At 66.5% G+C, this 25,789-nt stretch overlaps 1 protein-coding gene across 5 annotated transcripts; it reads left to right on the top strand.

Annotated features, from left to right (window-relative positions):
- The first annotated feature begins 595 nt into the window (after positions 1 to 595).
- Positions 596 to 17,292, top strand: CSK (C-terminal Src kinase). Of its 5 annotated transcripts, none has more exons than XM_068958172.1 (13): positions 596 to 667; positions 10,285 to 10,362; positions 11,218 to 11,331; positions 12,112 to 12,224; positions 13,456 to 13,675; positions 14,835 to 14,928; positions 15,017 to 15,082; positions 15,240 to 15,339; positions 15,419 to 15,509; positions 15,635 to 15,708; positions 15,791 to 15,986; positions 16,167 to 16,253; positions 16,354 to 17,292. In XM_068958172.1, the coding sequence occupies exons 1-13, from the start codon at positions 611 to 613 to the stop codon at positions 16,534 to 16,536; spliced, it is 1,473 nt and encodes a 490-aa protein (XP_068814273.1). In that variant the 5' UTR covers positions 596 to 610; the 3' UTR covers positions 16,537 to 17,292. The 5 variants fall into 5 exon arrangements, with proteins under 5 accessions (XP_068814273.1, XP_068814272.1, XP_068814276.1 ...); XM_068958171.1 differs by lacking the exon at positions 596 to 667 and adding an exon at positions 975 to 1,034; XM_068958175.1 differs by lacking the exon at positions 596 to 667 and adding an exon at positions 1,929 to 1,980.
- Positions 17,293 to 25,789: the final 8,497 nt, after the last annotated feature.

The following is a 25,789-nucleotide window of genomic DNA, read 5'->3' as shown; positions in this document are numbered from 1 at the left end:
TGGACACGCGAGGTTGTTGGCCGTCGCGCAATAAGCCAGGAGGTGCAGCAGAGCCCACGAGCGAACGAGACAAACCCAAAGAGGAGGAGGCTGTTTGTGTCCATTCACCATCAAGGAGGAGAGAAGGAAAGGGAGAAGGACACAGCAGGGGCTGCTGATCACCATCCTAAAACCAGCACGGCAGGACAACGCGGTCGTGGGGCTATTTCTCCAGGCCTCCTTCTAGGTCTGACGGATTGCAAAAGCCTGGAGCCACCTGCACAGTTCCCCACCGGGCCGGGTTCACATTTTGTGTTTTCCTTCAGGAGCCAAGGTCCCAAAGTCCCAGTGCTGCTTCCCAGAAGAGAGGCAGGGCCCGGGAGAAGGGATGCCCCGAGCCGGCAGGCCGCGTGCGGGGCTGTGCCCGGAAAGGTGCTTCTGCACAGCAGTTACTATTGCAAGAGAAATCTGCCCCCCAAAACTCCTTGCAGCCCCCACACAAGGGAAAATCCCGAGCCTCATCCCCATTCTCCCTGCCCGCCCCCTCCAGACCGGGCCAGCCTGGGCACCTAGGCAAAGCATTTTTCCCCGATGAGCGAGTGGTGATGCTGCGGCTCTGCGTGCACCGCGGATGTGTGCGCGCATCCGGACGCCTGCGTGCGCACACGGGCACGCACCTCTCGGGCAGGTACGTCCGCGCAGGTGCCCGCGTTGGGCTGCGTTTGCCAGTGCGTGAGGGCGCGGAGGGGTGCTGGCGCGCGCACGCTCGGCCCTGCGTTTATGGGCACGCAAGCTTGGGTGGGTGCATTTCTATGGGTGCGTGCGTGGGTTTGTGTCTGCATCTGTGGGTGCATTTCTGGTGCAAACAGATGCACGAGCTGGTTTCACTTCCTCCCAGGGCTGCTCCGCTTGGTAGCTGCGTGAGGCCGAGCGGGGAAGCAAGCCGACCTGCTGCTGGCGGGGCCTTCCCTGCCCCTCTCCGGGGGGTGCATCCTGCGAACCACGGGGCGATGCGCCAGCTCCTCGCACGGGGCTCAGGGCCTGGCGGGAGTCAGGTCTGCACGACCGGCACGGGCTCACCCGACACCCGGCGAAACCGGGTCGCAGGCTCTTTCCCGCACACCGTGCACAGGAAAGCGCCCTCCAGAAGTGAACGGGGCTTTACAATCCGCTCCCTGGGTACCGGCATCTCCAGCCTCCCTGTTGCCTTTCCTCCCGCATCCCTGCGGTCCCCTCGCCCCCTTCGCGGGACGTCTCCATCGCTTTGTTATCTCTTTTCTTTCTTCCTTCTCTGCTTGCTCTGCTCGCGCTCATCCTCACCGCCGGGCCAGGCAGGAGAGACCGTCCGATGGACGGGGAGGTCGCGTGCGAGCGGCAGGGAGATATCCCCCCCCGGCAGCCGCGCAGGGCCGGGCCGCGGGGCTGTTTTCGGAGCGGCGCTCAGCCCCTATCTCAGCGGAGAGGGGCGGAGGCGAGGGCGGGCAGGGTCCCTGCACCCCCTGCCTAACAGCCCCGGGGCGAAGCGGGGAGGAGAGCGCTCCGTGCAGGGAAGTCCAAGGCCACCCCTTCCCGCACAATGGCATTATTCAGAGCGGCTGGCGCGGGTCCTGCCGGGCTGGCAGGGCAGGCGGGCCCCGGGGGCCGCTCGGGGCGGCAGGCGCCGGGAAGCGTCCCCCAGGCCGAGCGGCGAGCAGGGAGCCGCGCCGGTTTGTAAAGCGATTGGATGGCAACTGGCGAAGCACGCTTGCAGCCCGCTGACTTGCGGTCGCCAGCGTCGGGGCGGGACGATCCCGAAGCAAGGAAAGAAACGAGAGCAAGCAAAAAACCGAAGAGAGGCGCGCGCCGGCGCTTCCTGCTTTGCCCTACATGGCCGCGGCGTTTTGCGATACGAGGCAGGAAGTGACAAGCGCTTTTTCTTTCTAATTGAGCCTGCGAGGCATGATTTAGTCTGCGAACGCCTCGTCGCTGGATGGGGCGCTTTGGCCGGAGGGAGGGACGGCGGTAAACGAGCCTCGTGGGAGAAGCGCCGGGAGAGCCGTGGCCTGGCGGGGCGCAGCATTGCCTCCCGGCTGCGGAGGAAAGCGCCGCACCGCGAGGCTCCCGCCGCCCGCCTAGGGCTGCCCGCTGCGCCGAGCCCTGCCCGTCCCCCAGGGACCCCCGTCTCCTGTCACCGCCGGCAGCTTCTCAGGGCCAAGCCAAAAGGGAGTCGGGCTTTTTAAGCCTGTTTTCCAGGGTCTTTGCAGCTCCCACCTGCAGCTGCTGCCTGGAGGCGCCGGCCTAATTTTGGCACGGTTCTCGCGATTTGGAGTCTGGCGCGTGGAGCGGGATGATGGGCCTGCTCCCCCCACCCTCACCCACCGCGCAGCCAGGCCGGGCGTCCGCAGCGTTTCGCGGCCTCCTCCCCGAGACGCGCCGCCCGTGCCCCGTCCCCTCCAAAGGCAGCGAGCGGCCTGAGCCGGGGTCCAGCCGCGTTTGACCCCGGGCGACCCTGCAGACAGGCTGTGCGGCGGGTGCCAGGGCCGGGGAGCTGCAGCGAGCCGCGCGCGCTGGGGCGCGCTGGGGGTGCCGGGTTCGGGCTGGTGGGCACCCGCTCGGCGTTTGCGAAATCAGCGCAGGCCACTTGCAGAGCTAGAGCGCGGCTGGAGCCAGTAAGTGACGAGGCGCGCACGGCCCGTGCAAGGAGGGAAACGGCAGGGAAGTGCCCAGGAGACGCTACGGAGCCGCCCGGAGCCGGTCAGGAAGCCCAAGCAGCGTCGTGCGCTGCCGGGAAGGGCGGCGTGTGCGCGGGCCCGGCCGCCCCCTCACCCCCCCCCCGCCGCCGCGCTCCGCGGCTCCGCTCGTGGCCCGGCAGGTGGCGCGGCCGCGCTGCCCGGGCGGCGGCGGCGGCGGCGGCGGCGGGCGGCGGGCGGCGGGCGGCGGGCGGCGGGCGGCGGCGGGGTCGGGCCGTGGCGGCGCGGCGCAGGCGCGCTGCTCCGGGCGCACCGATTCCGGGCGTCGCTTCCTGGCAGCAGGCCCCGCCGGCCCCGGCAGCGCCGCCCCGGGCCGAGCCCGCGCCCCTCGGCCCCGCGGCAGCGGCCGCGCCGCCGCCCGCCCGGCAGCGCCGCAGCGCAGCGCAGCGCAGCGGACGTTTCGCGGCGCCGCGTCGGGCAGCGGAACCCCGGGGCGGCGGCGGCCGCTTTGTTTCCTCCTCCCCTTCCGCCGCCGCCGCCGCCGCCGCCGGCCCAGCCGAGCCCGGAGGCCCCGCCGGCGCCGCATGGAGTACGCGGCGGCGGGCTGAGCGCCGCTGCCCTGCCCTCGCCCCCTGCCCGCCGCGCCGCGGCGGCGGCGGCCGCGCACCGGAGCCCGCCGGAGGTGAGTGCTCGGCCGGCGGGGACCGGCCCGGCCCCGGCTCCCCTCCCCCTTCCCCAACCTTCCGCCGTTCATCCGTGCGCTGAGCGCGTCGGGCCGCCGCCGGGCCCGCCCTGCCCTGCCGCCCGCCGGGGGCGCGGCCGCCGCGGGGCAGCGGCGGGGAGCGGGGGGCAGAGCCGGTGCGGCGGCGCCGGAGCCGTCGGGGCCGCTGCGGCGCGGCGGCCGCGGGCGGCGGCGAGGCCAAGGGGCGCCCGGCGAGCCCGGTCCTCGGCCGCCCGACGGCGCCGCTCCCGCTCGCCCGCCGCCCCCTCGACGGGGCTTGGGGGGGCCGTCGGGGCGCCCCGCTGCTGCTCCCGCGCCCTCGGACGGCGCCGGGCTCTCGGTGGCCCTGCGCCCGGCGGGTTCGCGTCGACCGGGCCGCCCCGTCCGGCGCGGCCGCTCGACGCCTGGGCCGACACGCGGGGCCGCGCCGCCGCGTTGGGTTAGCGGCTCGGCGGGGCGCGCTCCGCCGGCGGGGTTCCCCCCCCCCGGCTTCCCTCCCCGGCGTGGGAAGCGAGAGAAACACAGCCGGGGTGGTGGGGGGGAGAGGGAGCGGGATGCAGCCGCCGCGCGGGGTCTGGCCGCGCTTTTTGTCGATACCGCCCCGACGGCTATTAATAGGAACGGCTGTTGCTCGCAGGTCTAGCGAGAACGAAGAGGGGCCGGGTCCTCGTGCCAAAAAACAAACGGGGAGGTGGGGGGGGGGGAAGAGCCCCCGCAGGCCGGGCGGCGGTGGGTGAGGTGTGACGGCGGCAGGGCACCGCCACTGGAACGGCGTCGGCCGGCGCGGAGGCCCGGGAAGGCCGTGGGCCGACGCGAGGAGACCGGACGACATAGGGGGTCGGGGTGGGGGGGGGAAACGCGCCGCTCCGGCGCGCTAAAAGCACGTGAATTTTGTGGGAAGTGGGTGAGAACGAGCAGGAAAAGCCTCCCCCCCCCACCCGGCCGCGTCGGCGAGGCCTCGAGCAGCATCTCGAGCGCCTTCGGGGCCTCCACCTGCCTCCGAGTATCCCCCAGGCGCGTTTTGTGGTTTGACAGCAACATCTTCTCTCTTTTTTTTTTTTTTTTTTCTCTTTTTTTTAAAGAAGGAGCAGCAAAACCCTTTTCCTCTCTCAGGGCCGACGCAGGCAGCTGAAGGGGGCAGGAGGAGAGGAGCAGCCCAACGGTCTCTGAGAACGAGCAGAGCCGACTCGCTGATGAGATAAAAGAGAAACGTTTTTCTTTCGATTAGGGTAATTGTAGGTGTTACTCATAATAACCGTTGATAAGATCTCGTGGAGAGGGTGAGGACGTCGTCGGCTGTTTTTTTGGGTTGCGTTTTTTTTTTTTTGTGTGTGTGTTGTTGTTGTTTTTTTCTTGTTTCCGAAGTTTAAAGAAACTTCGAGTAGACCGCTGGGAGAAGACTTGAAGCGCCGGCTAGGCAGGCCGCGGGCGAGCAGGCTGGACGTGCGCGGAGCCCGCGCGCGTTTTTCCTGCGGGAATGACCCTTTCTTAACCGCGGAAGCTAAAGCCGCCTGTGAAACGGAGGCGCCCGTCGGCGAGCCGAAGGGCTCCGGGAGCCGGGAGGGCCGCGGGAAAGGCGCCGCGCGCCGCCGGCCGGGGGCTGACGCCGAGGCGACGTCCCCTCCGTATCCGGGACCGAAGCGGGAAGAGGAGCACGGCTGTCCCCTCGGCCGGGGCGAGACGTTTGGAGGCCTGCTGAGGTGGAGTCCGCGGCGCGGGGCGGCAGCCGCCGGCTCCAGCCGTCGTGGGGTGCAGCGGCTGGAAAGGGACGGAGAGGCAAGAGAGAGAAGCAAACAGTGCGGGGGGGGGGGGGTTCGCCGCCTCCTTAAAACAACCTGCGATAACACCCGGAAAGGGGCATGCCTGCCCCGGCGCCGGCGAGCGCGGTCCCGTCCTTGCCCCCGCCGGCGGTTGACATCCAGCATCTCTAGGGAGCGGTGCGGGACGTGACGGCTCTGGCTGCAGCCCTTTCCCTCGGGCCTCCTCCGAACTTGCTCATCGGGCTTGAAATGCACGTGCGGCATCTTCCCTCCTGCCCTTGCCCGCCGCCGGCCCCCTCCGAGGCACCGCAGCCGGCGAGGGGTTTCTTTTCGGCCGTCCCCGGCGGGAGATGCGGGAGAGCTGGGGGGAGCCGGCAAAGCCCAGCTCCTCTTAACGCGATGAAGGACGCTCCTGGCCTCTGCTCCGCTCTGCTGAGCTTGGATAGGTTTTTTTTTTTCTTTTTCTTCATCTTCCTCCGCTTTCCCCCACCCCGGCGTCTCCGGCCCCCCGCTCCCTCCCATCCCGCAGACGGGCTCGGGGAAGGAGCAGGGGGGAGCGTGTCGCGCCGTTCGGGGAGCTTCGCCTGCGGGAGCGCTGGGCCCCCGGATGGATGGACGGACGGACGTGTCTGCCCCGGTGCAGCCTGCGGCGTGGGTCCGGAGCTTCCCGCCGGGCGCCGCTCGCGCCTGGCCGCGGTTCGCGGGTGGTTTCGCGCCGGTGGTCCGGCCGCATCCTGCCACCGGCTCGGAGAGGAGCCGTCGGCCCGCGGCGGGGGCGGACGGGGCGGCTGGGACCCCGCCGCCGCTCGGGGGAGGTTGCGCTGGCGCTGCGCAAGCTCTGGGGCGGGCAGCAGAGGAAAGCCGTGATTTTGGCAGCCCGGCTGAAGCTGCTGTGGGATTGCTCCGTTTTTCAGGGTGCTCTGGGCCCCCAAAGGGGATCGCTGGAAGGGGTGCGAGCCCCCCAGCTCGGGCCGCCGGGGCGAGAGCGGTCTGCCTTGGGGGGCTCGCGAGCATCCAGAGCTGGGTGCCACGCTCCCACGTGGCTGCGGATAACGTCCGGGCCTTTATCCGGCGCCTTCCCGTTTTTCTTGCGGCTGTTTTTCCCTGGGAAGGTCCCTGCCGACCGGAGACGCCGCTGGAGTCCTCCTGCTTCCCACTCCCGAATCGCATCCCGTGGAAGCCCCCGGCGCCTCGGCCGCGGTCGGGAGCCGGCGCGGGAGGACGCCCGCTCCCGTGCCCGGGCTGCCGGCTTTCGGATGCAAAGGTCGGCAGGTAGCAGGGGAAAACGCGGGGCCGGGCAGCGCCGAGGCTTGGCAGGGCCGCCGGCCCCGCGCCCCTCTGCCGCCGCTGGGGCTGGGAGCGAGAGCCCGCGCGGAGGTCTAAGAAGAGCAAAGCCCGAGCGCGTCGAGGGATTTGGTGCAAACCTGGCGCTTAACTTTGCCCAACTGGTCGAGCTGCTCCGCGGCTCTTGTTTTCTTCTTTTCCCCGAGCCGATCTGTGCCGGCGCGTGGCCCGACGCGACGTCCCTCCCGTCAGCCGACCCCGCCGCGGAGCTGCCGAGCTGGCCGCCCCGGTGAGCGCTTCGCCCCGAGAGCCGCGTGCGTCGACTCGCAGCCCGCAGCTGGCAGCGCATCGCTTGCGCGTAGCGATGCCACCTTCCGACCCCGGCCGTTTCCACCATCCGGGAAAGCTGAAAACGTTCGCGTTTGGCCCGAGCGCGTTGCCCTGGCAGCTTGAATTTGCTGGGACGCCTTCCGCTTTGGAAAGAAGGGTTTTTTCCCAGGCTCGAAAGCCCGGAGATGGGCTCTCCGGTTGGCGTCCTCTGGGCGCTACCGTTGAAAGCCCGGCAAGTTCGGGCTTGGAGACGTCCGGCTCCCGTGCGCCGAGGGAAAAGAGCGGATGAGAACGGCAGCCCGCCGTGGACGCCGTCGCCCGCGGCACCGGCACGCGCGCCGGGACGAGGCCGGGTCCTCGGGGCCGGTGCGTGGGACAGGGCGGCTTGAACCAGGGCCAAGCGATGCCCTGCTGCCGGCGGGGGAGCGCGAAATCACGGCGAACCTCAGCCAGGGCGTCCTCGCTGGAGTCGAAGCGCGGAGGGATCCTCCTGCCTCCGGCTTGGGCTCCCTCGGCCGCTTCAACGTGCCAAAGCGCAGAGCGAGCTCTCGGCGGTCGCCCGGCCTCGGCGGTGTCGAAGTGGGGGCCGAGCAGCGCCCGAGGGGCCGGTTTGGCTCCCGGCCGGGAGCTGCAGAGGAGCCCGGCTGCCGGAGCGGCTTTGCAGCGGGAGAGACCAGTGATGCTCATTTAATATGTTAAATGGGTTTTTTTTTTTTTCCCCCCCTTTTTTTCTCCTCCCCCTGATTTCCCCCTCTGGCAGAGCAGTTTCCTTTTTATTGCGCATCCGAGCGCGCAGGTTGGTCGCGTTGCTGGAAGTGGCTTTTCCTGCCGCTTGCGGGGAGCTGGCTTCCTTGCGCTCGGGCCGCCCGGGCATACGCAATCTTGGACCGCCCTGCGGGAACGCAAGGCATCTTTTGTGGAACCGGCTCCTTTTAGGCTTCGGCAGCATCCCTCGGCGGACCTGCCCCGTAAAGGATTACGTGTCGTTCCCTCTCTGTGTTTTTATTGGGTTGTGCTGCGGCCTGGCAGTAACCGGAGCCGTCCCCGAGCTCCCTCGCGCCGAGCCAGATGTCAGCTCCGTCGCCCGCCCGGGCCCTTTAACCAAAACTCGGCGCGCGAGCGAGCGGAGCCGGGGCAGGTGCCGCGGCGAGGGCGGCCGCGGGCAGCCGGCCGCGGGCTGGGGGCCGGCCGGCTGGCCTTCCCGCGCTAGCGGGGTCGGCCCCCGTCCTGGCCCAGCAGCCGCTGTTTCGTAGACGCCTGTTTTTAGAGACGCGTCAAAGCGCTAGCCGCCGTGGGCAGGGGGGGGGCGTTAAACCGGAGCAGCGGGGAGCGCGTTTCGTGCGCGCGACGTCCGCTCGCCTCTCTCTGAACCCCAAAGCGGGAGCACAGGGCCGGGATTCGGGGAAATTGGGGGTCCGGCCCCCGTCCCTCTTGCACCCGACCCGGCCGCAGCCCTCGCTCTTGCTGCCTGGCCCTGGGTGTCTTGTCCCTCCTGAGCCCGCGGCAGCAGCTTCGCAGGGCTCCCTGCGACCCCTCGTCGATGCCCTCTGCCCTGGCTTTTAGCCATGTGATGAGCTGTGCTCGGTCTCTGTCCCCTCTGCGCGGGAGGAGGATGCCCGGCAGCTTTCAGCAGCTATTCAAAAGGCCCCGGACGCCTGGGTCCCATCCGCTCTACCGCCGGTTTTGAGTGAGGTTGGTTGCCGAAACGCAAACCCGTTCGCCCCGCCGTTCCTCATCCTGCCGCGGGCGAAATAACGGGAATCCGGGTGTCTCCGAGCTCCCGAAGGCTGCGTCCCGTGCCCCGACGTCGGCGCGGCCGCGCTGCCAGCAGGGCCCTGCCGGCGTCCGATCTCTTCCTCCCCCCGCCGCCGCCGCTTCTGCCCCTTATCGTCTTCCTCCTCCCGGCCCCGCCGGCCTTGCCCCTCGTTTCGGTTCCTCTTTCCCGAAATATTTTTAGCTGCGTGCTGACAGCAGCTGTCAGCTCGCTGCCCTGCGTCGACGCGGCCGCTTCCGAAACGCCCGCGCTGGTCGGGCGCCAGGGCGAGCGGAGGGGACCGGAGCCGGGGGGGGACGTCGCGGTGTGCCGTGCCGCGCCGCTGGCGGCCGCGCGAACCGGCTGCCCTTCCTCGGCGAGCCGCTCGCCCCTCGCCGATGCTCGCTGACTTCATCCCGGCCCCGGGGCGGGGGGTCGAGAATAAAGGCAGGATTGTTCCCCCTCCCACGCGCCGGCCGGCGCGGGACCGGTTCCCCCTCGGGCAGGATGCTCGCCACAGGGGCCGCGAGCGAGTTCGCCGGGGCTCGGCGCCGGCGTTCGGCCGCTCTGCGTTTTTTCGGTTTGCGGCAGGCGGCGGCGCCGCCGGCGAGGGCAGGGTGGCCCCGCTGCGAGCGGCACGGTCCGGGATTTAGGGTGTTAGGGAGGGAGCGGGGCCGAGGCGGCACGTCTGCCCCTCGCCCCCCGGGCTCGGGGGTCTCTCCTTTGGGTTTCGCATCCCGCCACCACCACGGCTTCCCTGCAAAAAGGGGCTGCGGGCCCCGGGCAGCCCGGCCGAAACGGGAGGGCCGTGGGGGCTTCGCCCTGGCTGCGCTCGGAAGAGCCCTTCGCCGGCGTTGCGTTTTCCCGTGCCGTCCGCTCGCGGCCCGGGAGCGATGCCCGGGGGCGGCCCAGGGGCCGGGCACAGGCGGCCGGCCCCGAGCGAAAGGGCTTTAACGGCGGCCGCGGTGCGCCGAGCTGCAGACGGAGGAGCGCCGGGGCCCGCGGAGGCGGCGCGGTAAATCGGTGCCGGGCGGCTCACGCGTGGCAGCGCGGCCAGGGGATTTCCCGGCCGGCCGCGGGGACTTCCCGGCCCTCTGCCCGCGCCGCCGGGCACGGAGGTAGCGGTCCCCTCTCCCAGCGCCCTCGCGGCCGCCAAGGAAACCCCGGTGCCGCTCCCGGGTACTTTCGAAGTCCTTGAGCGCATCTCGGCAGCGCGGCTTGCCGCCTCTCGGGGCTCCGGCGGGTGCGCAGGGCTCGCCCCTGCCGACGTGGGGCTGGAGAGCAGCGTGGCGGCGGCGCGGTGCGGCGGGCCGGCACCGTTTCCTTCGTCTCTCCTCTTCCTCGCGGGCCGGCCGGCGCGCGCGTCCTCCTCTCCGCAGCCCCACGGAGAGGCGCCGGCGGCAGAGCCGCTGCTTCGGCCTCGCTGCCCTCCGCCGGGGGAAGCCGCTGCCCTCCGCGCCGGGGCCGAGCTGCTGCTCGCGGCCGGGAGGGCAGCCGGGCCGAGCGGGGCGCGGGACCGCCCAAAGCGGGGAGGAAACGGGGTCCCTTGCGTGGGGGTTTCGTGGCGGGGCTGGGGTGGAGGCTGCCGTTGGAGGAGGAGGAGGAGGAGGAGGGCAGGGAGACGGCAGCGGCAGGCGCCGGGGGCCAGGCGCAGAGCCCCTTCTGCTTTGCTCCATGCGGGAAAATCCCGCTGGGGACGGAGAGCCCGGTGGCAGGCTGCTCTCCGCCTGCGCTCCTCCTAACGCGTCCCCGCGGTGCCCAAGTCTCAGCTGTCCTTTCCCTCTGCAGGTCTCATGGTACCGAGCGACGCGTCCCTCCCGTGAGATTCGATCCCCCGAACCTCCTGAGAAGATGTCAGGGATGCAGGTGAGCCCCGCGGGGGCAGGACGGGGAGGGCCGGAGCTGGCTGAGCCGGGCGGGCAGAGACGCGCCGGGGCCGGAAGAGCTCGCGTCAACCTGCGGCTGGGTCCCGTCCAGCCTCTGGTCCACCGAAGGCAGCTCGTGTCCGGCGGGTCCAGCCGGCGCCGGGGGGTTAGGTGGGGACGCCCCATCGCTGTCCCCCCCCGGAGCCCCAGCGGCGGCTCTCGCCTGGGAGGAGGGCAAAAGCCCTGCGCCCTAGCGAGGCCTCCCGGCCCCCGTGGTTTTCTCCAGCTCGGCTTGGGCAGCGCTCGCTAGCCAGAGCGCCTGGCGGCGAGCCGGCGGCTCCTGGGCGCTCTCCGGCCGGCTGAGCCGGGGGACAGCCCTTGGCTGCGGAGAGGAGGCAGCGGGCTCCCGCGCCGGCCGTGGCGTAAGCCCCCGCCGCCGGGCTGGTGGCTGGAGGCAGCTGGCAGCATGTTGATTTAAGCCCGGCTGAGATTTCGCCCCCTCCGAGGGGACAGGGGGCAAACGCCGCTGCCTGAACAGCTGAACGTCGGCCTCCGGGAATCGCCGGGCGCAGAGGCGTTGCGTCGAGTCCGTGCCCGCGATCAGGAGAGGCGCGGGAAAAGGCGATGCGAGCTCTGCCGCCAGTCCCCAAACCGCTGCCGGTTTCGGTGAACCCCGTCCGGGTTTGCGTTAGCTGCGGACCCGGGGCTTGGCGAGGCCGGCGGCTGCGCGAGCGCCCTGCGCTCGGGGGGGCTGGTCCCCGCGCGGGAGCCGCGGAGGGAAGGAGCGGGGCCGAGGGGGTCCGGTGTCGGGAGAGGCGCCCGGCCGCGCCGACGCCTGCGCTGTCTTCCCCGCCAGGCCGTTTGGCCGTCCGGTACAGAATGTATCGCCAAGTACAACTTCCACGGTACCGCCGAGCAGGACCTGCCGTTCAGCAAAGGAGACGTCCTCACCATCGTCGCCGTCACCAAGGTAGGGGCTGTCCCCTGCGGCCACAGCGCGCCGGGCTGCTGCCGCTGCCTCCTGCGAGCCGGAGCCCACGCTGGGCTCGGTCGCCCGAGATGCGCGTGCCAGGGAGGCAGCCGGGCCAGGAGAGGATTTCCTCGGGATGCGCGGAGCTCCCCGGGATGCCGGTCCCGCATCGCACCTGCTCCCCGCATCCCATCGCACGGAGTATGCCGGGGAAGGAGCGGTGCGAGCGGGATCCGGTTGTCCCGCGAGGAAGCGTGTGTGGCTTTGCTGTCCCCACAGAGTCAGCAGGCCAGGAATGAGGCCATGCATTCGGTTAATTAATTCACGGCCTCATTAGTTAAAGTTACTCCGAAATTTAAGTGTCTCAAGTGCGTCCCAGGAGATGGAGGAGGGAGGAGAGAGGGATGCGCTTTGGGAGCAATGCTGTGCTTAGCTCCAGGGGAGAAAAAGAGAGCTGCCCGGGGGTCTCAGAGGTGCCCAGCAGCCCGGGGAAGGGTGACGGCAGGGGGACGGGGTGTCCCTCTGCCCTGGCTGCCACCGCTTCCCCAGCGTGGTGCCCGTGGCGGAGAGGTGCTCGCAGTACCCCCATCCCCGAGCCACCAGCCTCAGGGCTTGCTAGCCGCACCACCGAGCCTGACCAGGAGGCCTTTTGGGGCTCCTCTCCGGCCCACCTGACCCCGCTGCGCAGGAGCACGGGGGCTCGGCCGGCGGATGCCCCGGCGGGGGCCGCATCAGTGTCCCGGGCAGGGGCTCCTCGTGACAGCTCTGCTCTCCCCACAGGATCCCAACTGGTACAAGGCGAAGAACAAGGTGGGCCGGGAAGGCATCATCCCTGCTAACTACGTGCAGAAGCGGGAAGGGGTGAAAGCTGGGATCAAGCTCAGCCTCATGCCGTGAGTACCCGCGGGGGGCGAAGAACGGTCCCAGCCATCGCTCCTGCCCCAGCGCTGCCTGGGAACTCTGCGAGGGTGAATTTGGGGAGCCCCAGCTTTACGTCTAAGCGTCCGTGCTGCTTCAGACCAAAGGCCCGGTTAACCCAGCGCCCCGTGTCCAACAGCAGCCAGAAGAAAATCCCCAGAAGGGCTTAGCGATGTCAAAACGCAAAAGCATCAGGGGCTTGGGCTTTCCCAACAGCAGGCTGGAGCTGCTTTGGCTCTTGCCTCTGCTGCTGTGGCCAGGAATAGGAAGACTGAAGCAGCCTCAGATCTCGTTAATTTGGGGTCTGGGGCTGCCGGGGAAAGCTCTGAGCGCTTCTGGAGCTGTCTGCAGAGTCAGGAAGGTGACGGATGGCTGGACTGCATTGCAAAATGGGTCATTTACCCGAAGCTGTGCCTGCAAAGGCTTCCTAGAGAAAGCAGGGCGATTGCAGGAGATAGGTAAAGAGAGAGATAGGTAGATGTACATAGGTAGGTTTAAGGTCCCTGCTGTATCCCAGAGCCACCAGCACCCCCCAGGCTGGAGAAGCTGGGGCTGCTGTGGGGAGGAAACCCCCGAGGGAGCGTGGAGGGTCTGTGCCCCGTGGCAGGGCTGGAGGAGGAGGAAGGCAAAACCGGAGAGGGGACACGGCTTGCGTGCCTCCTGCTTGCACCGTGCCAGCTCGTCCGCAGCCAGCGGGTGCCGGCTTATCTCAGTGTTTCCTTCAGCCAAAGCAGTTGTGTCCCCCAGATCTCTCCTTCTCCAACTGCTTCTGCCCGATCGGGAAAGTCCCCCCGGGGACCCTTTCTCCGGTGCCCGGGTATTCGCCCCTGCCGTGGGCACGCTGGGCACAAGCAGACGTGGTGTGTTCCCAGGGCTGTTCGTCCCGGCACCCTCTTCTCTTCCCCGCCTGCTCTAGTACCTCCTCCTCCCCGTCGACCCGGGACAGGGCAGAGGGCAGTTTCGGGAGAGCGGGAGCGCGGCGTTGGCCGGACAGCGGAGATGGAGGGAGCTCTAGAAAGCAAAATCCCTCCCCGGGGGAGCCGGGCGCCTGGGAGCTGTGCGAGGGCTGGAGGAGAAGGGGGGGCGGATCAAGGCCGCGACGGGGAGCCGGGCAGGGATGAAGGCTGCCCGCACGGCGCGCCGGCCCCGCGGGATGCGTGGCCGGGGCGCCGCGGGGCCCTGACCAGCCTGCCCTGGGCGGCCCAGGTGGTTCCACGGGAAGATCACGCGGGAGCAGGCGGAGCGGCTGCTGTACCCGCCCGAGACGGGGCTCTTCCTCGTGCGGGAGAGCACCAACTACCCCGGCGACTACACCCTGTGCGTGAGCTGCGAGGGCAAGGTGGAGCACTACCGCATCATTTACTCCTCCAGCAAGCTGAGCATCGACGAGGAGGTCTACTTCGAAAACCTCATGCAGCTGGTGGAGGTGAGGACTTACCCCGCCGGGGGGGCCAGCCCGGCTGGGAGCACGAATCCCCCCCCCCCCCCCCCCGTCTGACCCACGCATCCTCAGCCAGCCTCCCCGCGAGGATAACCCTTCTCTGGGGACGGGTCTTGCTCACCCGCCCTGTCCCGAAACAAGCCGCGGGGCTGCGGCGCGAGGCCTCGGCCCGGCTGGCAGCCGGCGAGGGGACCTGCCATCCCTGTCTTCCCACCGCTGCCAGGCGTCCGGGGGCTCGGGGCTGCTCTCAGCGTGACCCCCATCTCTGTCCCCGCAGACCCGGAAGCGTTTCCCCGCTCCTGTCCCCCTCCGTCGCAGCGTTTGGGGTCAGCGCGCCTCGGGGTTTGCCCGCTGATGGCTCAGAGAGCTCGGCCGAGCGCCTGCTGCTCCCCTTGCCCCCTCGTTCCTGCCCCGTTCCCACCCCCTGAGCCCTGCAAAGCACGGGGAGGAAGGAGCCCGCCCGGGCGGGTGACAGCACCCGAAAGCCTGTGGCTCCGCAGGGGGCGGGGAGGCCTGGGGGGGTGCACAGGGGATCCCCCCCCCGTTTGTATTTCGGAAGGGGGGAGATCCTGGCAGACCTCCAAGTGATGGCGAGGTCCCCCGAGAAGGGCTGGATCTCGCCATCGCCCGGGTGGCAGAGGGGCCTCATGCAGCCATGGCGAGGAGCGGCCGTGGGGCCAGTAGGTTTGGGGGCTGGGGGGGAGCGACAGAGACGTCAGAGCTAGCGTGGCGCGATGGCTTAGGACCCCAGGAGCTGGTGGGACCTTCTCTGCCGAGCCCTTGGGTTGGGTCGGGACTGGCCAGGGGGCTCCGGGGGCCAGACCCTTGGGGCAAGGGGGTGGATGGGGTCAGGATGCACAGAGGGACGGGCAGATGGAGGGACGGAGGGACGAGGGACGAGACCCCTGAGCCGCTTGCTGGTCCCATCCGTGGCTTTGTGCTGCCACCTGGTGGGATCCCAGAGCCTGGCACCGCCCTGGCGGGGACCCCCGCCAAGCTCCCTGGGGCGTCACCCGCAGCCCTGCCTGCTCCGCGTGCCCCCTTGGCCAGGCGGGGGGCCCTGCCCCGCACCCCAAGGCGCGCACCCACCCTGCGGGGGCGGCGAACGCGCGGCGGGTCTGCCTCTCACCCCGGTCCCCTGCAGCATTACACCACGGACGCCGACGGGCTCTGCACGCGCCTCATCAAACCGAAGGTGATGGAGGGCACGGTGGCAGCGCAGGACGAGTTCTCCCGAAGTGAGTGGCATCGCCCCTTCCCCAGCTCCCGGCCTTCCTCCCCGGCTCCCCCTCACCCTCCTCCTCCTCCTCCTCCCCCCCTCCGCAGGCGGCTGGGCCCTCAACATGAAGGACCTCAAGTTGCTGCAGATCATTGGCAAAGGGGAGTTTGGAGGTGAGCCGGGGCTTTGTCCGTGTCCCCCCTCCCCGCGCCGCGGCGGCCCGGAGGGTGCCGGGGGGGCTCCCGTGCAGAGCTGCCGCAGCGCGGGGCGCCGGGCGGAGGGACGGCAGGCCGCGGCCCGTCCCAGCGCCCGTCCCTCCTGCCCCTGCAGACGTGATGCTGGGCGATTACCGGGGCAACAAAGTCGCCGTGAAGTGCATTAAAAACGACGCCACCGCGCAGGCCTTTCTGGCGGAGGCGTCGGTGATGACGTGAGTATGGCCGGCGAGGCGGTGGCGGGGGGGACGCGGCGAGCGGCGCCCCCGCTCTGAGCCCGTCCCCGCCGCGCAGGCAGCTCCGGCACAGCAACCTGGTGCAGCTCCTGGGGGTCATCGTGGAGGAGAAGAGCGGCCTCTACATCGTCACCGAATACATGGCCAAGGTGAGACCCGCTCGGACCCCGGCCCGGCCCGGGCCGCGTCCCCTCCTGCTCGGGGGCCGCGGCAGGGGCATGGCGGCGGCGGCGGGGGGGGGCTCTGACGGCGCCGTGTCTCTCCGTCCGCGCAGGGCAGCCTGGTGGACTACCTGCGGTCGCGGGGCCGGTCGGTGCTGGGCGCAGACTGCCTGCTGAAGTTCTCCTTGTAAGTGCGGCGGCGGCCGGGAGTCGCGCGGGCGGCCGGAGCGGAGCGCGGCGCTGAGCCCCGGCCGTCCCTCCCGCCCCAGAGACGTCTGCGAAGCCATGGAGTACCTGGAGGCGAACAACTTCGTGCACCGGGACCTGGCGGCCAGGAACGTGCTGGTCTCGGAGGACAACATCGCCAAGGTCAGCGACTTCGGCCTGACGAAGGAGGCGTCGTGCACGCAGGACACGGGCAAGCTGCCGGTGAAGTGGACGGCGCCGGAAGCGCTTAGGGAAAAGGTGGGTGAGCGGAAAGGTTTGGGGGGGGTCGGCCGGGTGGTGGGGGGGCCGTGTCGGAAAGGCCGGGGCGGCGCGGTGCCGAATTCCCGCTGGCCGGCCCCGAAAGCGGCCGGCGGGTGCGGCGCGTCCCGCTCACGGCGTGTGTGTGTGTCCCATCCCCCCCCAAAACCCGGTGCGCAGAAATTCTCCACCAAATCGGACGTGTGGAGCTTCGGGATCCTCCTGTGGGAAATCTACTCCTTCGGGCGAGTGCCTTATCCGCGAATCGTAAGTGAGGGCCGCGCCGCCCGGGCCCCCCCCCTCCCCTCCCCTTGGCGCCGGTGGGGGGCTCTGCGCCCCCCCCGCTCACGGCCCGCCGCCCCCGCAGCCCCTGAAGGACGTGGTGCCCCGGGTGGAGAAGGGCTACAAGATGGACGCCCCCGACGGCTGCCCCGCCGTGGTGTACGAGGTGATGAAGCGGTGCTGGACGCTGGACCCCGGCCACCGGCCGGCCTTCCGCCAGCTCCGCGAGCAGCTGGCCCACATCAGGGACAAGGAGCTCTACCTGTGAGGGGGGCGGGGCCTCGCGCAAGCCCCGCCTCCTCGCTCCTCCCCGGGGTGGGGGGGGTAGGACCGGCCCGGCGGTGGCCGCGGGGGGGGAGGCAGGGGACAACCCCCCCCCCCCCCGGCCACACGCCCCGCGATGGCTTCCAAACTTCCAAATCGATCTCTGTATTTTTATTTCCGGTCAGTTTTTTTTTTTTTGGGGGGGGGGGGTTGTTGTTTGTTTGTTTTCTCCCAAGCTCTTTTTATTTTTGATTTTGGGGGTGTTTTTTCGTTGTTCTCAGTTTTTTTGTTCTTTTTGGTTTTTTTGTTTTTTTTTTTTTTATTATTATTTCAAGCCGGGCCCAGCCGAGCGCCGGGCGTTTTACTAAAGTACGAATCTTATTTTTTAATGTAATTAAAAGAAGAAAAAAAAAAAAAGGAGAGGGGGAAAAAAAAAACAAAGGAGAGATGAAGGTTAATAAGGAAGAGAACAATAAAATGAATAAGCCAATGAAACGGACGTGCGAAAAGAAAAAGCAACCCCGCCGACGACAGACGCCACGGTCACAGAGGAGGCGCTGGCCGGGCCGCCCGCTCGGGCGGGCGCGCCGGCCGCCCCCCACCCCCCTCCAGCCGCTTTTTGGGTTGTTTTGCTTTAAACTTGTCGCCGTGTTTGCATGCTGTCTCCAGAGGCCTTTTTTCCAGTCCTGTCCAGTGCTTTATCTCATGTAATGCTACCGACTGTGAGAGTCAAACTGTAATAAAATCCATTCCATACGGACGCCGGGCCGCCCGCCCGCCCGCCCCGAGGGGCCCCGCAGAACTGGCGAGGTTGTGACAGCGATGAGCTCGGCCGCGGGGCGGTGGCCGCCGGCTCACCGGGAGGCGGCGCTGCGGGTTCTCCGGTGTCTGCTGCGGGGCTGAGCGCAGCGGCAGAGCCTCGCCGCAGGGGCGCTCGCCGGTGCCGTTTTGCAGAGCGGCCCGTCGGGCAGCGGGAACGGTTCCGCGCCAAAGACGCGCTCCCGGGCGGGCCGGGCTCGCCTCGGCCGCGGGGACGCGTTTCTGCTGGCCGGAGCAGCGCGCTTAGGAGCGTTAAAAAGTCCTTTCCCCCCCCCCGGCCCTCTGCCGGCGCCGCTCGCAGCGGTAGGGCCGTGCAAAGCCGTTCCCGGCGCCGGTCACCTCCCCGGCTCGCTCTGCGCCTGCGGCTCCCCCCCGGCCCGGGACCCCCGGCCCGGGGAGCGAGGCCGATTCGGGCTCGGGGCTGGCCCGCCCGCCCGCCCGCCTTGGTGTTGGCGGCAGGCGCTGCCAGGAGCCTCGATTAAACATCAATTAAAAAAAAAAAAAAAAGCCGTGAGCCCGCGTCGTGTGCTGTAACACGTGCCGTATCGCCTGGGGTAGGCGCAGGAGGTGACATCCAGGGCTCTGTTTTTCAGTCACCCTCTGAAACGAGCAGTAGGGAGGAGAGCGGCGGGGGCTGCAGCCGCGCCGCGGGCGAAAGGCGCCCCTGGAGGGGCAGGTGGCAGGGGCTCGGCCTGGGACGGGCTGGCGCTGGGGAGGCCGCTCGCCCTGCGGCTTTCCCAGAGCACGGGCACAGATTGCTTTTTTTTCATCTCTGCTTTCTACTTAGCCCCAGCTCCGAGCCGCCCAGCCCATGGAGCGATAGATGCATCGAGCTTGCAGGAGGGGAAAAAACTAAAAAATAAAAAAGCGCGATTCCAAGTGGCATCGGCGCAAGGTTCCCAGGATGCCGAGTTCGGGCAGTGCCACAAGCACACGAGCACACCGCCGAGCACCCCGCTTTTTACCAACTGTGCACCCTGCCAAGGCTGCGGGACTGTGCACAGCACACACCTCGCACTGGCCCCGTTTTCCCTAAACTATGATCCTCCCCTCGATCGCAAACCCCGGCGATGCCCCCGGCCCGCGGCGGGCACCTGCTTCAGCCAAACCCGCGCCGGCACATTGGAGCCAACGCCAGCGGCGAAGGTGTGGGAGCCGTCGTTCCCGACGTGCAGCTCCTCAGCAGTTTTACAAGGCTGTTTTCTTGTTTTATCTGCCTACTTTGACCTGGCAGGATGTTAGAAAAAGAAAGAAAAAAAAAATACCTGCAATTAACTTTGCTGAAACTTCCTCCTATGAGCAGGAGCCAAAGCAACTAGGCACAGGAGCCCTCTAAAACTTCGCTCGCTGCTTCATTTCTCATGGCTTTGCCCTCGCTGAGCCCTTTCCAACCCAGGGACGTGCCGGCGCCGCGGTGCTGCCGCGGGCCGTTCCCGCAGGGCACGCAGCGGCTGCGGGAACCTGCCGTCACCATCGAGGCCCGTCGCCTGGCCCAGGCTAGACCTAATGTGTGCACTAATTTCTACTAAAGACCAATTTGCACCGCTGCTCCCAACGACGTAGCCCACCCCTCGCACTCGGGGCACAACCCTCTTGCCCTGCTCCCAGGGAACGTAATTCGAGTTTAATACCAAATAACCATAAACCCCGCCTTACAAGATTTTTTTTCTCCTTAGGCGATGACAACAGAGATTTTCTGAACTTAAAGGTTTGAGTGCATGAAGTATTGCCGTAGGAAAGGCCTTACATTAAAATAGTTCCCCAGGTCACGAGAAGGCCGGGTTGTTTTTTTTTTTTCATTCCCATATGATGCTGCCTGCTGGGCCGCGTTTCGTCTCGTTTAGCCGAGATGAACTCCAGACTCCTTCAGCTTTATCTAATTACATCAAAGTAACGTGGAAGGAAGTCATTCTAGTTGATAATTTACAACACCCTAACCATAAACCTTGGGGTTTTTTTTTCCCCTCCACGTAAATGATGCGGTGGCACTTTGGCCCCCAAAGAGCTTGGGGGCTCCCGGCCCATCTCGACGCCGCTGCAGCTCAGCACCGCACCCCCCCCTTCCTCCCGCGGTCTGGGCAGGGGAAGGGCGCGGGGCTCCTCGGCGGCGCAGGACCCCTTCGGCCAGGCTTGGCCCTCCGCAGCCCCCTTAGCCACACAGAGAGAAAAAAAATGGGCTGCGGCAGCAAGATCCAGGCTCCCCATGTCCCCGCTCCCCCCCCACGACCCCCCAGGGAACACCCAGGGACCCCCCAAGGACCCCCTGGGACTCCCAGAACCTCAGAAACCTCTAGGGCCCCTCAGTGACCCCCGATGCCCCCAGGGACCCCAAGGTGCCCCCCCAGAAATGCTCTAGAGATACCCCAGGGGCCCCCCAGGGACATCCCAGGGCCCCCAGTAACGCCCAAGGGACACCCCCATGGATGCCCCAGTGACACCTCCAGGGCCCCTCAGCAACCCCTGACACCTCCAGAGACCCCTGGGGACCCTCCAGGGACACCATAGGGACCCCCAGAGCCACTAGGATCCCCAGAGACAGCCCAGAGCCCCCAGCAATACATAAGACCCCCCCCCAAGGACATCCCAGTGACACCGCCAGGGCCCCTCAGCCACCCTTGACAACCCCTGGGGACCCTCCAGGGACAGTATAGGGACCTCTGGAGCCCCCAGGGGCCCCCAGGGACACTCCAGAAACCACAGGGTCCCTCACATATCCCCTGAAACCTGGGGGACCCTCTAGGGACACCCCAGGGTAACCCTAGGGCCACCCCAGAAACACCCCAGGAAAGCCTGATGGACCATCCAGGGCCACCCCGGGCCACCGCACAGACACAGCTTGACCAGCACCATGTTTCTCTTCTGCCTTCTCAGCGTTTCCTTTCACCTGCTCATCCAAAGGGGCCGCGGGCCCCCGCGGGGATCCCCTCCAACCCCGTTTTCGGTCACAAGCGCAGCCATCCCCGCCCAAGCGTCCAAGGGCACACAATGATGGCCCAGCGCTCCCCACGGTGTCACCACCATCATCTCCGATGGGTACAGAGGCCCCACGGCCCCGTGCATCGCTGCCTGTCTGGCGGGATGCTCAGTGCCTGGGTCCGGTCCAGGTGCCACCGCCACGGCACGGACATCCGTCACCGTGGTCCTCACCGCCGGCACCTCTGCTGCGGAGCTGGCACGGGACAGGGCAGGCGGGTAGCCCTCTTCTGAGGCCGGCAGAGCTGGGGATACAGTCCAAAAAAAAGAAAAAGGGGGCAGGCGCACCGCTTCCCTGAGCACTGGGGGGCCCGGCCGACCGCCTGCGCCCTGGACCCGCTGGCCCGGCCCCGCAGCTGGGAAGCGCGGAGGGGAGCGTTCCCGGGCGGCGCGGCGTGCCCGGGGTCACGGCTGCGCCTCTGGGTCCCTGTGTTGGCAGTGACTGGCCTGATCACAAGAAATGACAATCAACGCCGAAGTGTAAGCATGACTTCTCCCAGCAGAGCCACTGTCTGCTTTATTTAGAAATGACTCCTCATTTCCGCCCCCGTTGTGTCTCCGGCACACACACACACGCACACGCACATCTTTCCAGGGCTGAACTCACCTTCTCAGGGTCTTCAAAGGTTTAAATCTTTGCCTCCCTCTGCATTTCTGGCTGACTCTCGTCAGCTCCCTGGCCCCCGAAGACCTTTCCCAGTGCTGTCACTGGTCTGCCAGCAGCTGCGTGGCCAGTCAAGGCCACGGACACCCCCCCTCCCACCCCCTTACAGAAACAGCCAGCCTGTGATTCGCACCCAGGTCTCCAGCAGGTGAGATTTGCCTTCAACACACTCATGCGCCGGTGGCAGCAGGGCGGGCGAGCCCAGGCTGCAGGATGCTGTGAGCCCGGTGCAGAGGGCACAGGAGGGCGCGGGGCGCCTTCGACGCGGCTTTCCAGGGCTCTGCTGCAGGGGCAGCGTCCTATACATGAGGCCTTGCCTCTGAACTCCCCGTCTCAATACCTCCAGGTGAAAGACCAGAGACAGGAGCTAAAAACACCTGGATACTCAGACTATCAAGCTGGCCTAGTTCTTTTTGTGCCTCTCAACGCCATGTGGTCCCTGACAGACAGAGAGAGATTGAAGGGGAGAGAAAGGTCCACGTCACAACAGGTTTCCACAAAGGCTTTCAAAAAACCTTTTCCATAACCGCAAGGACCAGCCACTCCAGGAAATCCTGGCAATATCCAGCCCCTCCAGGGCCCTCTGGAGCATCATACGAAGCCTGGTCGAGGAGACAGCTGCCAAGTGTGGCTTTGGAGCCAGTTCTCCATCGTCACCTGGGAAGAAGAGCGGAAACGATCCCTATCATCATGCAAGCAGATCTTACGGCGAAGGGAAGCCAACTGCTCGCATGCTATTCAAATCAGGTGTCAATGCTGAGAAACGATCCTCTTAACTTCCACCAGCTTGTCTGAGGCTGGCTGCTACTGGGGGAACGTTTCATCTCTCCCTCCTAATCCACAGAGATGTGTGATATAGCATAAGCTAATATAATAGGTCATGCAAGGATTTACATCTCATTATTGCAGGTTAGAGTCCTGAGAGGAAGGATGAGTCATACTTACTTGAATATATTTCAGGGATAAGGAACAGTTCAGCTGCCCAAAGAAAAGCAAGTGGAAAATCAACCACCTTGAGGCAACGCAGTGGGCCTGATCACCAGCCGTCCTCAGCCTCCTGGGAGGGGTGGGACATGTGGGTTGCGGAGAAGACTGGAAGGGGTTCGAGAGACAGTGCCGCCGGTAAATGGGGGACAGAGGGCCCCTTTCACTGGAGAATCTGTTCCTCCTGTTTTGGGATGCAGGTGATGATGAAGCCATGCTTAGTGACAAGATCAAGTGACATGGAGAGAAATAAAGCCTGTTGCAAAGCCAAGAAGTGTGGAAACTTCTCATTTCCCTCTCCCATCTACCTCCAGAGGGGACACTGGCCTCCCTAGAAAAAACATGAGCTAAAGAGAGGGGAGAAGTGCCAGTGACCACCTGGTGGCTGCAAGACCTCGCTGGACATGAGGATTCCCTAGGCCTTGCAGAAGGAAATGCCCTTTCCTTTGCCTTTCGCTCCATCCTTATCAAACCAGTGCCATATCTGCCCTGGACTGGAAGAGGGAAGCAGCCACAGAAAGCTCAAAGTCCTTGGGGCACGGGCACCTCCTGGAGAGTGAGCCTTGCTGCCCCCAGGCCCAGGGTAAGTGGGCCAAGCTCAGCTTTGAGCCACAAACGACCGTGAGTCGGAGTCACGGCTGGGGCTCTCGGACCTTTATTGCCCCCCGCTTCCCTGAGGTGCCCCACCACATGTCGCTGAAGCTGCCCTGGTCTCCGGGGAGCCTCCGGGGAGCCAGGAATCGCGTGCTGGTTTTTCACCTTGCTGCTTTGGCCAAGCAGCTCAGCTCATCAGGAGCTGTTTTCTCTTAGTTTCTCAGACAGGGAGGCTACATAATAGTTGACCCATCTAATCCAGCTGGAAAAATCGGTCCTGACTTCAAGTCTCTTGCTGTTAGTTAATGCTCTCTCCCAGCACGGACTGGAGGCAGTCTCCTAGCTCTGCAGAGCCGAGCAGGCGCCTGGATCCGGGTGCTTCAGGTGGCTGCGGTTTGCACCCCGCTCTGAAGCGGGTAACCGGAGATGGGCTGTACGATTTCGCAGGCGCAGTCCGGTCCAGCCACGCAGACCCGGGGGGCGAAGGGGGGATTTCTGCCGCTGTGTGAAGCGAGCAGCTGCTCTTGCCTTGCCTGATCCACCCGCCTCTGCTGATGGCTGCAGCTGCTGCCGAATCGCTGCTTTTGCCAGAAAACTGGACCGAGCGAAACTCCTAGCACCCGCCGCACCAGGACTCTGCTCTAACCCGGCCAGATGTTCCAACTTGCCCTACATCCAAGGACAAGTGAAGCTGAGATGCATAGCATGGCTGCTTTTTGCTCTCTCTGCCCCTCTTTTCATCCAGCCCTTGTCTGACTCTGTGTTTGCGATCAGAGGGCTGTAGAGCGCCTGGGGCTTTCAGCCTATTTCTAAGCGGGCTGTGAAAGCCCGTGGTCAGTGGGCTCCAATGTGCTTTCCCTGGGCTGTCCATGGGAAAATGCCTGCAGGTCAGGGTGAAGACTGAAGATCATTGCTTCAAACAGTTGACAGGTCTCAGGAGCAGCCAGCTCAGCACTGACTCAGGGCGGCAGCAGCCACAGGCGTGTGTCGGAGCGGCTGCGCGGTGCTCAGGGCGACGCTGGAGCTGTGCCAAGCTGTGCCTTGGATGTGTGTCCCCCTTGGGCCAGCCCAGTGCCTGGGCTGAAGGGCAATTTGCACAAGCGGGTGAGCACAGTCTGAGGCAGCGGGGTGATTTCCAAAGATCCGGATAGCAAATGTCAGGATTGCCCTCGGAGCCGAAGGAATTTGGGGAAGAAAAAGGAGAAACAGCAGCAAATCAAGTTAGGCACTGTCCCTCTCGAGTGTGCTCCCCGCGTGCCCTCCTGGGCTGGTGGTTGCGTCTGGAAAGCTCTGCCAGCCGAGCGGGGGGCCCTGGCATCAGTCGAGGGCTCTCCGCTCCCCTGGATTTAGCCATAGCCCTGCAGAACCTTCCCTGGAGCAAATCCTCTTTGTCACTTCAAACAGTCACCCCTGATGCACAACAGCAGCGAGGGCTGATGAGGGCCCCGCATCACTGCCAAACCCCTGTTTGTGGCCGTCACACCCTGGGTTATTATCCAAGCAAAATAAAGGTTGATTTTTTTTCCTTTCCTTTTAAGAGAAAGTTTCGCCTGGTGCTACCTTGAGGGAGGGGGAAGGGAGAGGATGGGCCAGTTCCCCCTCCCTCTTTCTCTTTATTCTATCCCTTCACAGCTGCTCCATCATTTTAATCTGCAGAGATTGTCTTTAAATTTCGGAAATGAAATGATTTCCCACAAGCCAGGATTGGAGTTTGGATATGCACTCATTTTTCATGAGAGGGGAAGAAAAAAGGGAGAAATGTATGCTAAAGCCAGGCTGGCCATCTGGAAGGGAGGTGCCATTCCTGATGCCGCTAATTGCTCACTCCCCACGGCCTGTGATAGGGCTGCAGGGAATAGCAGGAGTGGGAGTGGGAGTCAGGGTAGGACGAGGGCCGGGAGAGCTAGAGGGGCTGTGGGAATTATGCAAGGAAATCAGTGCCTGCTCTTTCCTCGGCCTCCTGATTTAACTGACCAATGAGCAGATGGGTCCCTAGGCCAGTTCTGGTACAACAGCAAGGCAGCGCTTGAAGGGAGTGTAGCAGCTTTTATTAGAATTAACTAATAAATATCATTGATATCACTAGGAAAGAGAGGGGCAAGCTTTTGGGTACGTCAGCCCTCAGATCTTCACGGCTACAAACAATTGCAACTCGCGTGTGCTGTATGTAGCTTTTATAGGGCACTAAATCCTGTCTGTTCTCCTGCCAGCCCCAAAGGGCGGTGAGCGCAATGGAAAAAGCTGCTCCGTTAGCCTGTGGAGCTGCTCCATCCGCAGCTCCTTGATGCGCACATTGCAGTGTAAAAGCGAGGCATCATCTCTGGCTGTCACTGAATATGTGGAGACGGGTGCAAGACAGACGCTGGCGCGTGTGCGCCCTGGCGGCGTTGCGCAGGCCTCCGGGCTGTCGGCACCTGGCTCTGCTGCACGCAGGACCCTTGGGGATCCCAGGGGGCAGGACCCTCGGGCTTTGGGGTGTGGGACCCGTGGGGCTCAGGGTGCAGGACCTTCAGGGTCTGTGACCTGCAGGGCTCAGTGTGCAGGACCCTCAGGGTTTGGGGTGTGGGGCTTGGGGTGCAGGACCCTCAGGGTCTGGGACCTGCAAGGCTCGGGGTGTGGGACCCTCAGGGTTTGGGGCGCAGGACCCACAGGGTCTGGGGTGCGAGACCTGCAGGGCTCAGGGTGCAGGACCCTCGGGCTTTGGGGTGCTGGACCCTCAGGGTCTGGGGTGCGAGACCTGCAGGGCTCAGGGTGCAGGACCCTCGGGCTTTGGGGTGCTGGACCCTCAGGGTCTGGGGTGCGAGACCTGCAGGGCTCAGGGTGAAGGACCCTCGGGCTTTGGGGTGCTGGACCCTCAGGGTCTGGGGTGCGAGACCTGCAGGGCTCAGGGTGCAGGACCCTCGGGCTCTGGGGTACGGGACCCTCGGGGCCTGGCAGGGCCAGGCAGGGCTCGCAGCAGCCCCCTGCTCCGGAAGCCCCCAGGCTCCTTCCCCCCGACAGCGGCCCCCGGCGCCCCCGTGCTCCGGGCGGGAGGGGCGGCGGCTCCGCCTCCTGGCGGCGGGGCCGGGCCGGGGGCGGCGGGGCCGGGCCGGGGCGGCGGGGCCGGGCCGGGGGCGGCGGGGCCGGGCCGGGGCGGCGGGGCCGGGCGGGAGGCGGTGCCGCCGCCGGCCGCGCACACACCGGAGCTGTCCGCGCCGCGGTGCTGCAGCTCCGCTCCGCTCCG

Source organism: Struthio camelus, chromosome 12, assembly GCF_040807025.1.
Source record: "Struthio camelus isolate bStrCam1 chromosome 12, bStrCam1.hap1, whole genome shotgun sequence".
Classification (NCBI taxonomy): domain Eukaryota; kingdom Metazoa; phylum Chordata; class Aves; order Struthioniformes; family Struthionidae; genus Struthio; species Struthio camelus.
The sequence above is the reverse complement of the archived record's forward strand: the minus strand, read 5'-3'. Positions and strand labels throughout refer to the sequence as shown.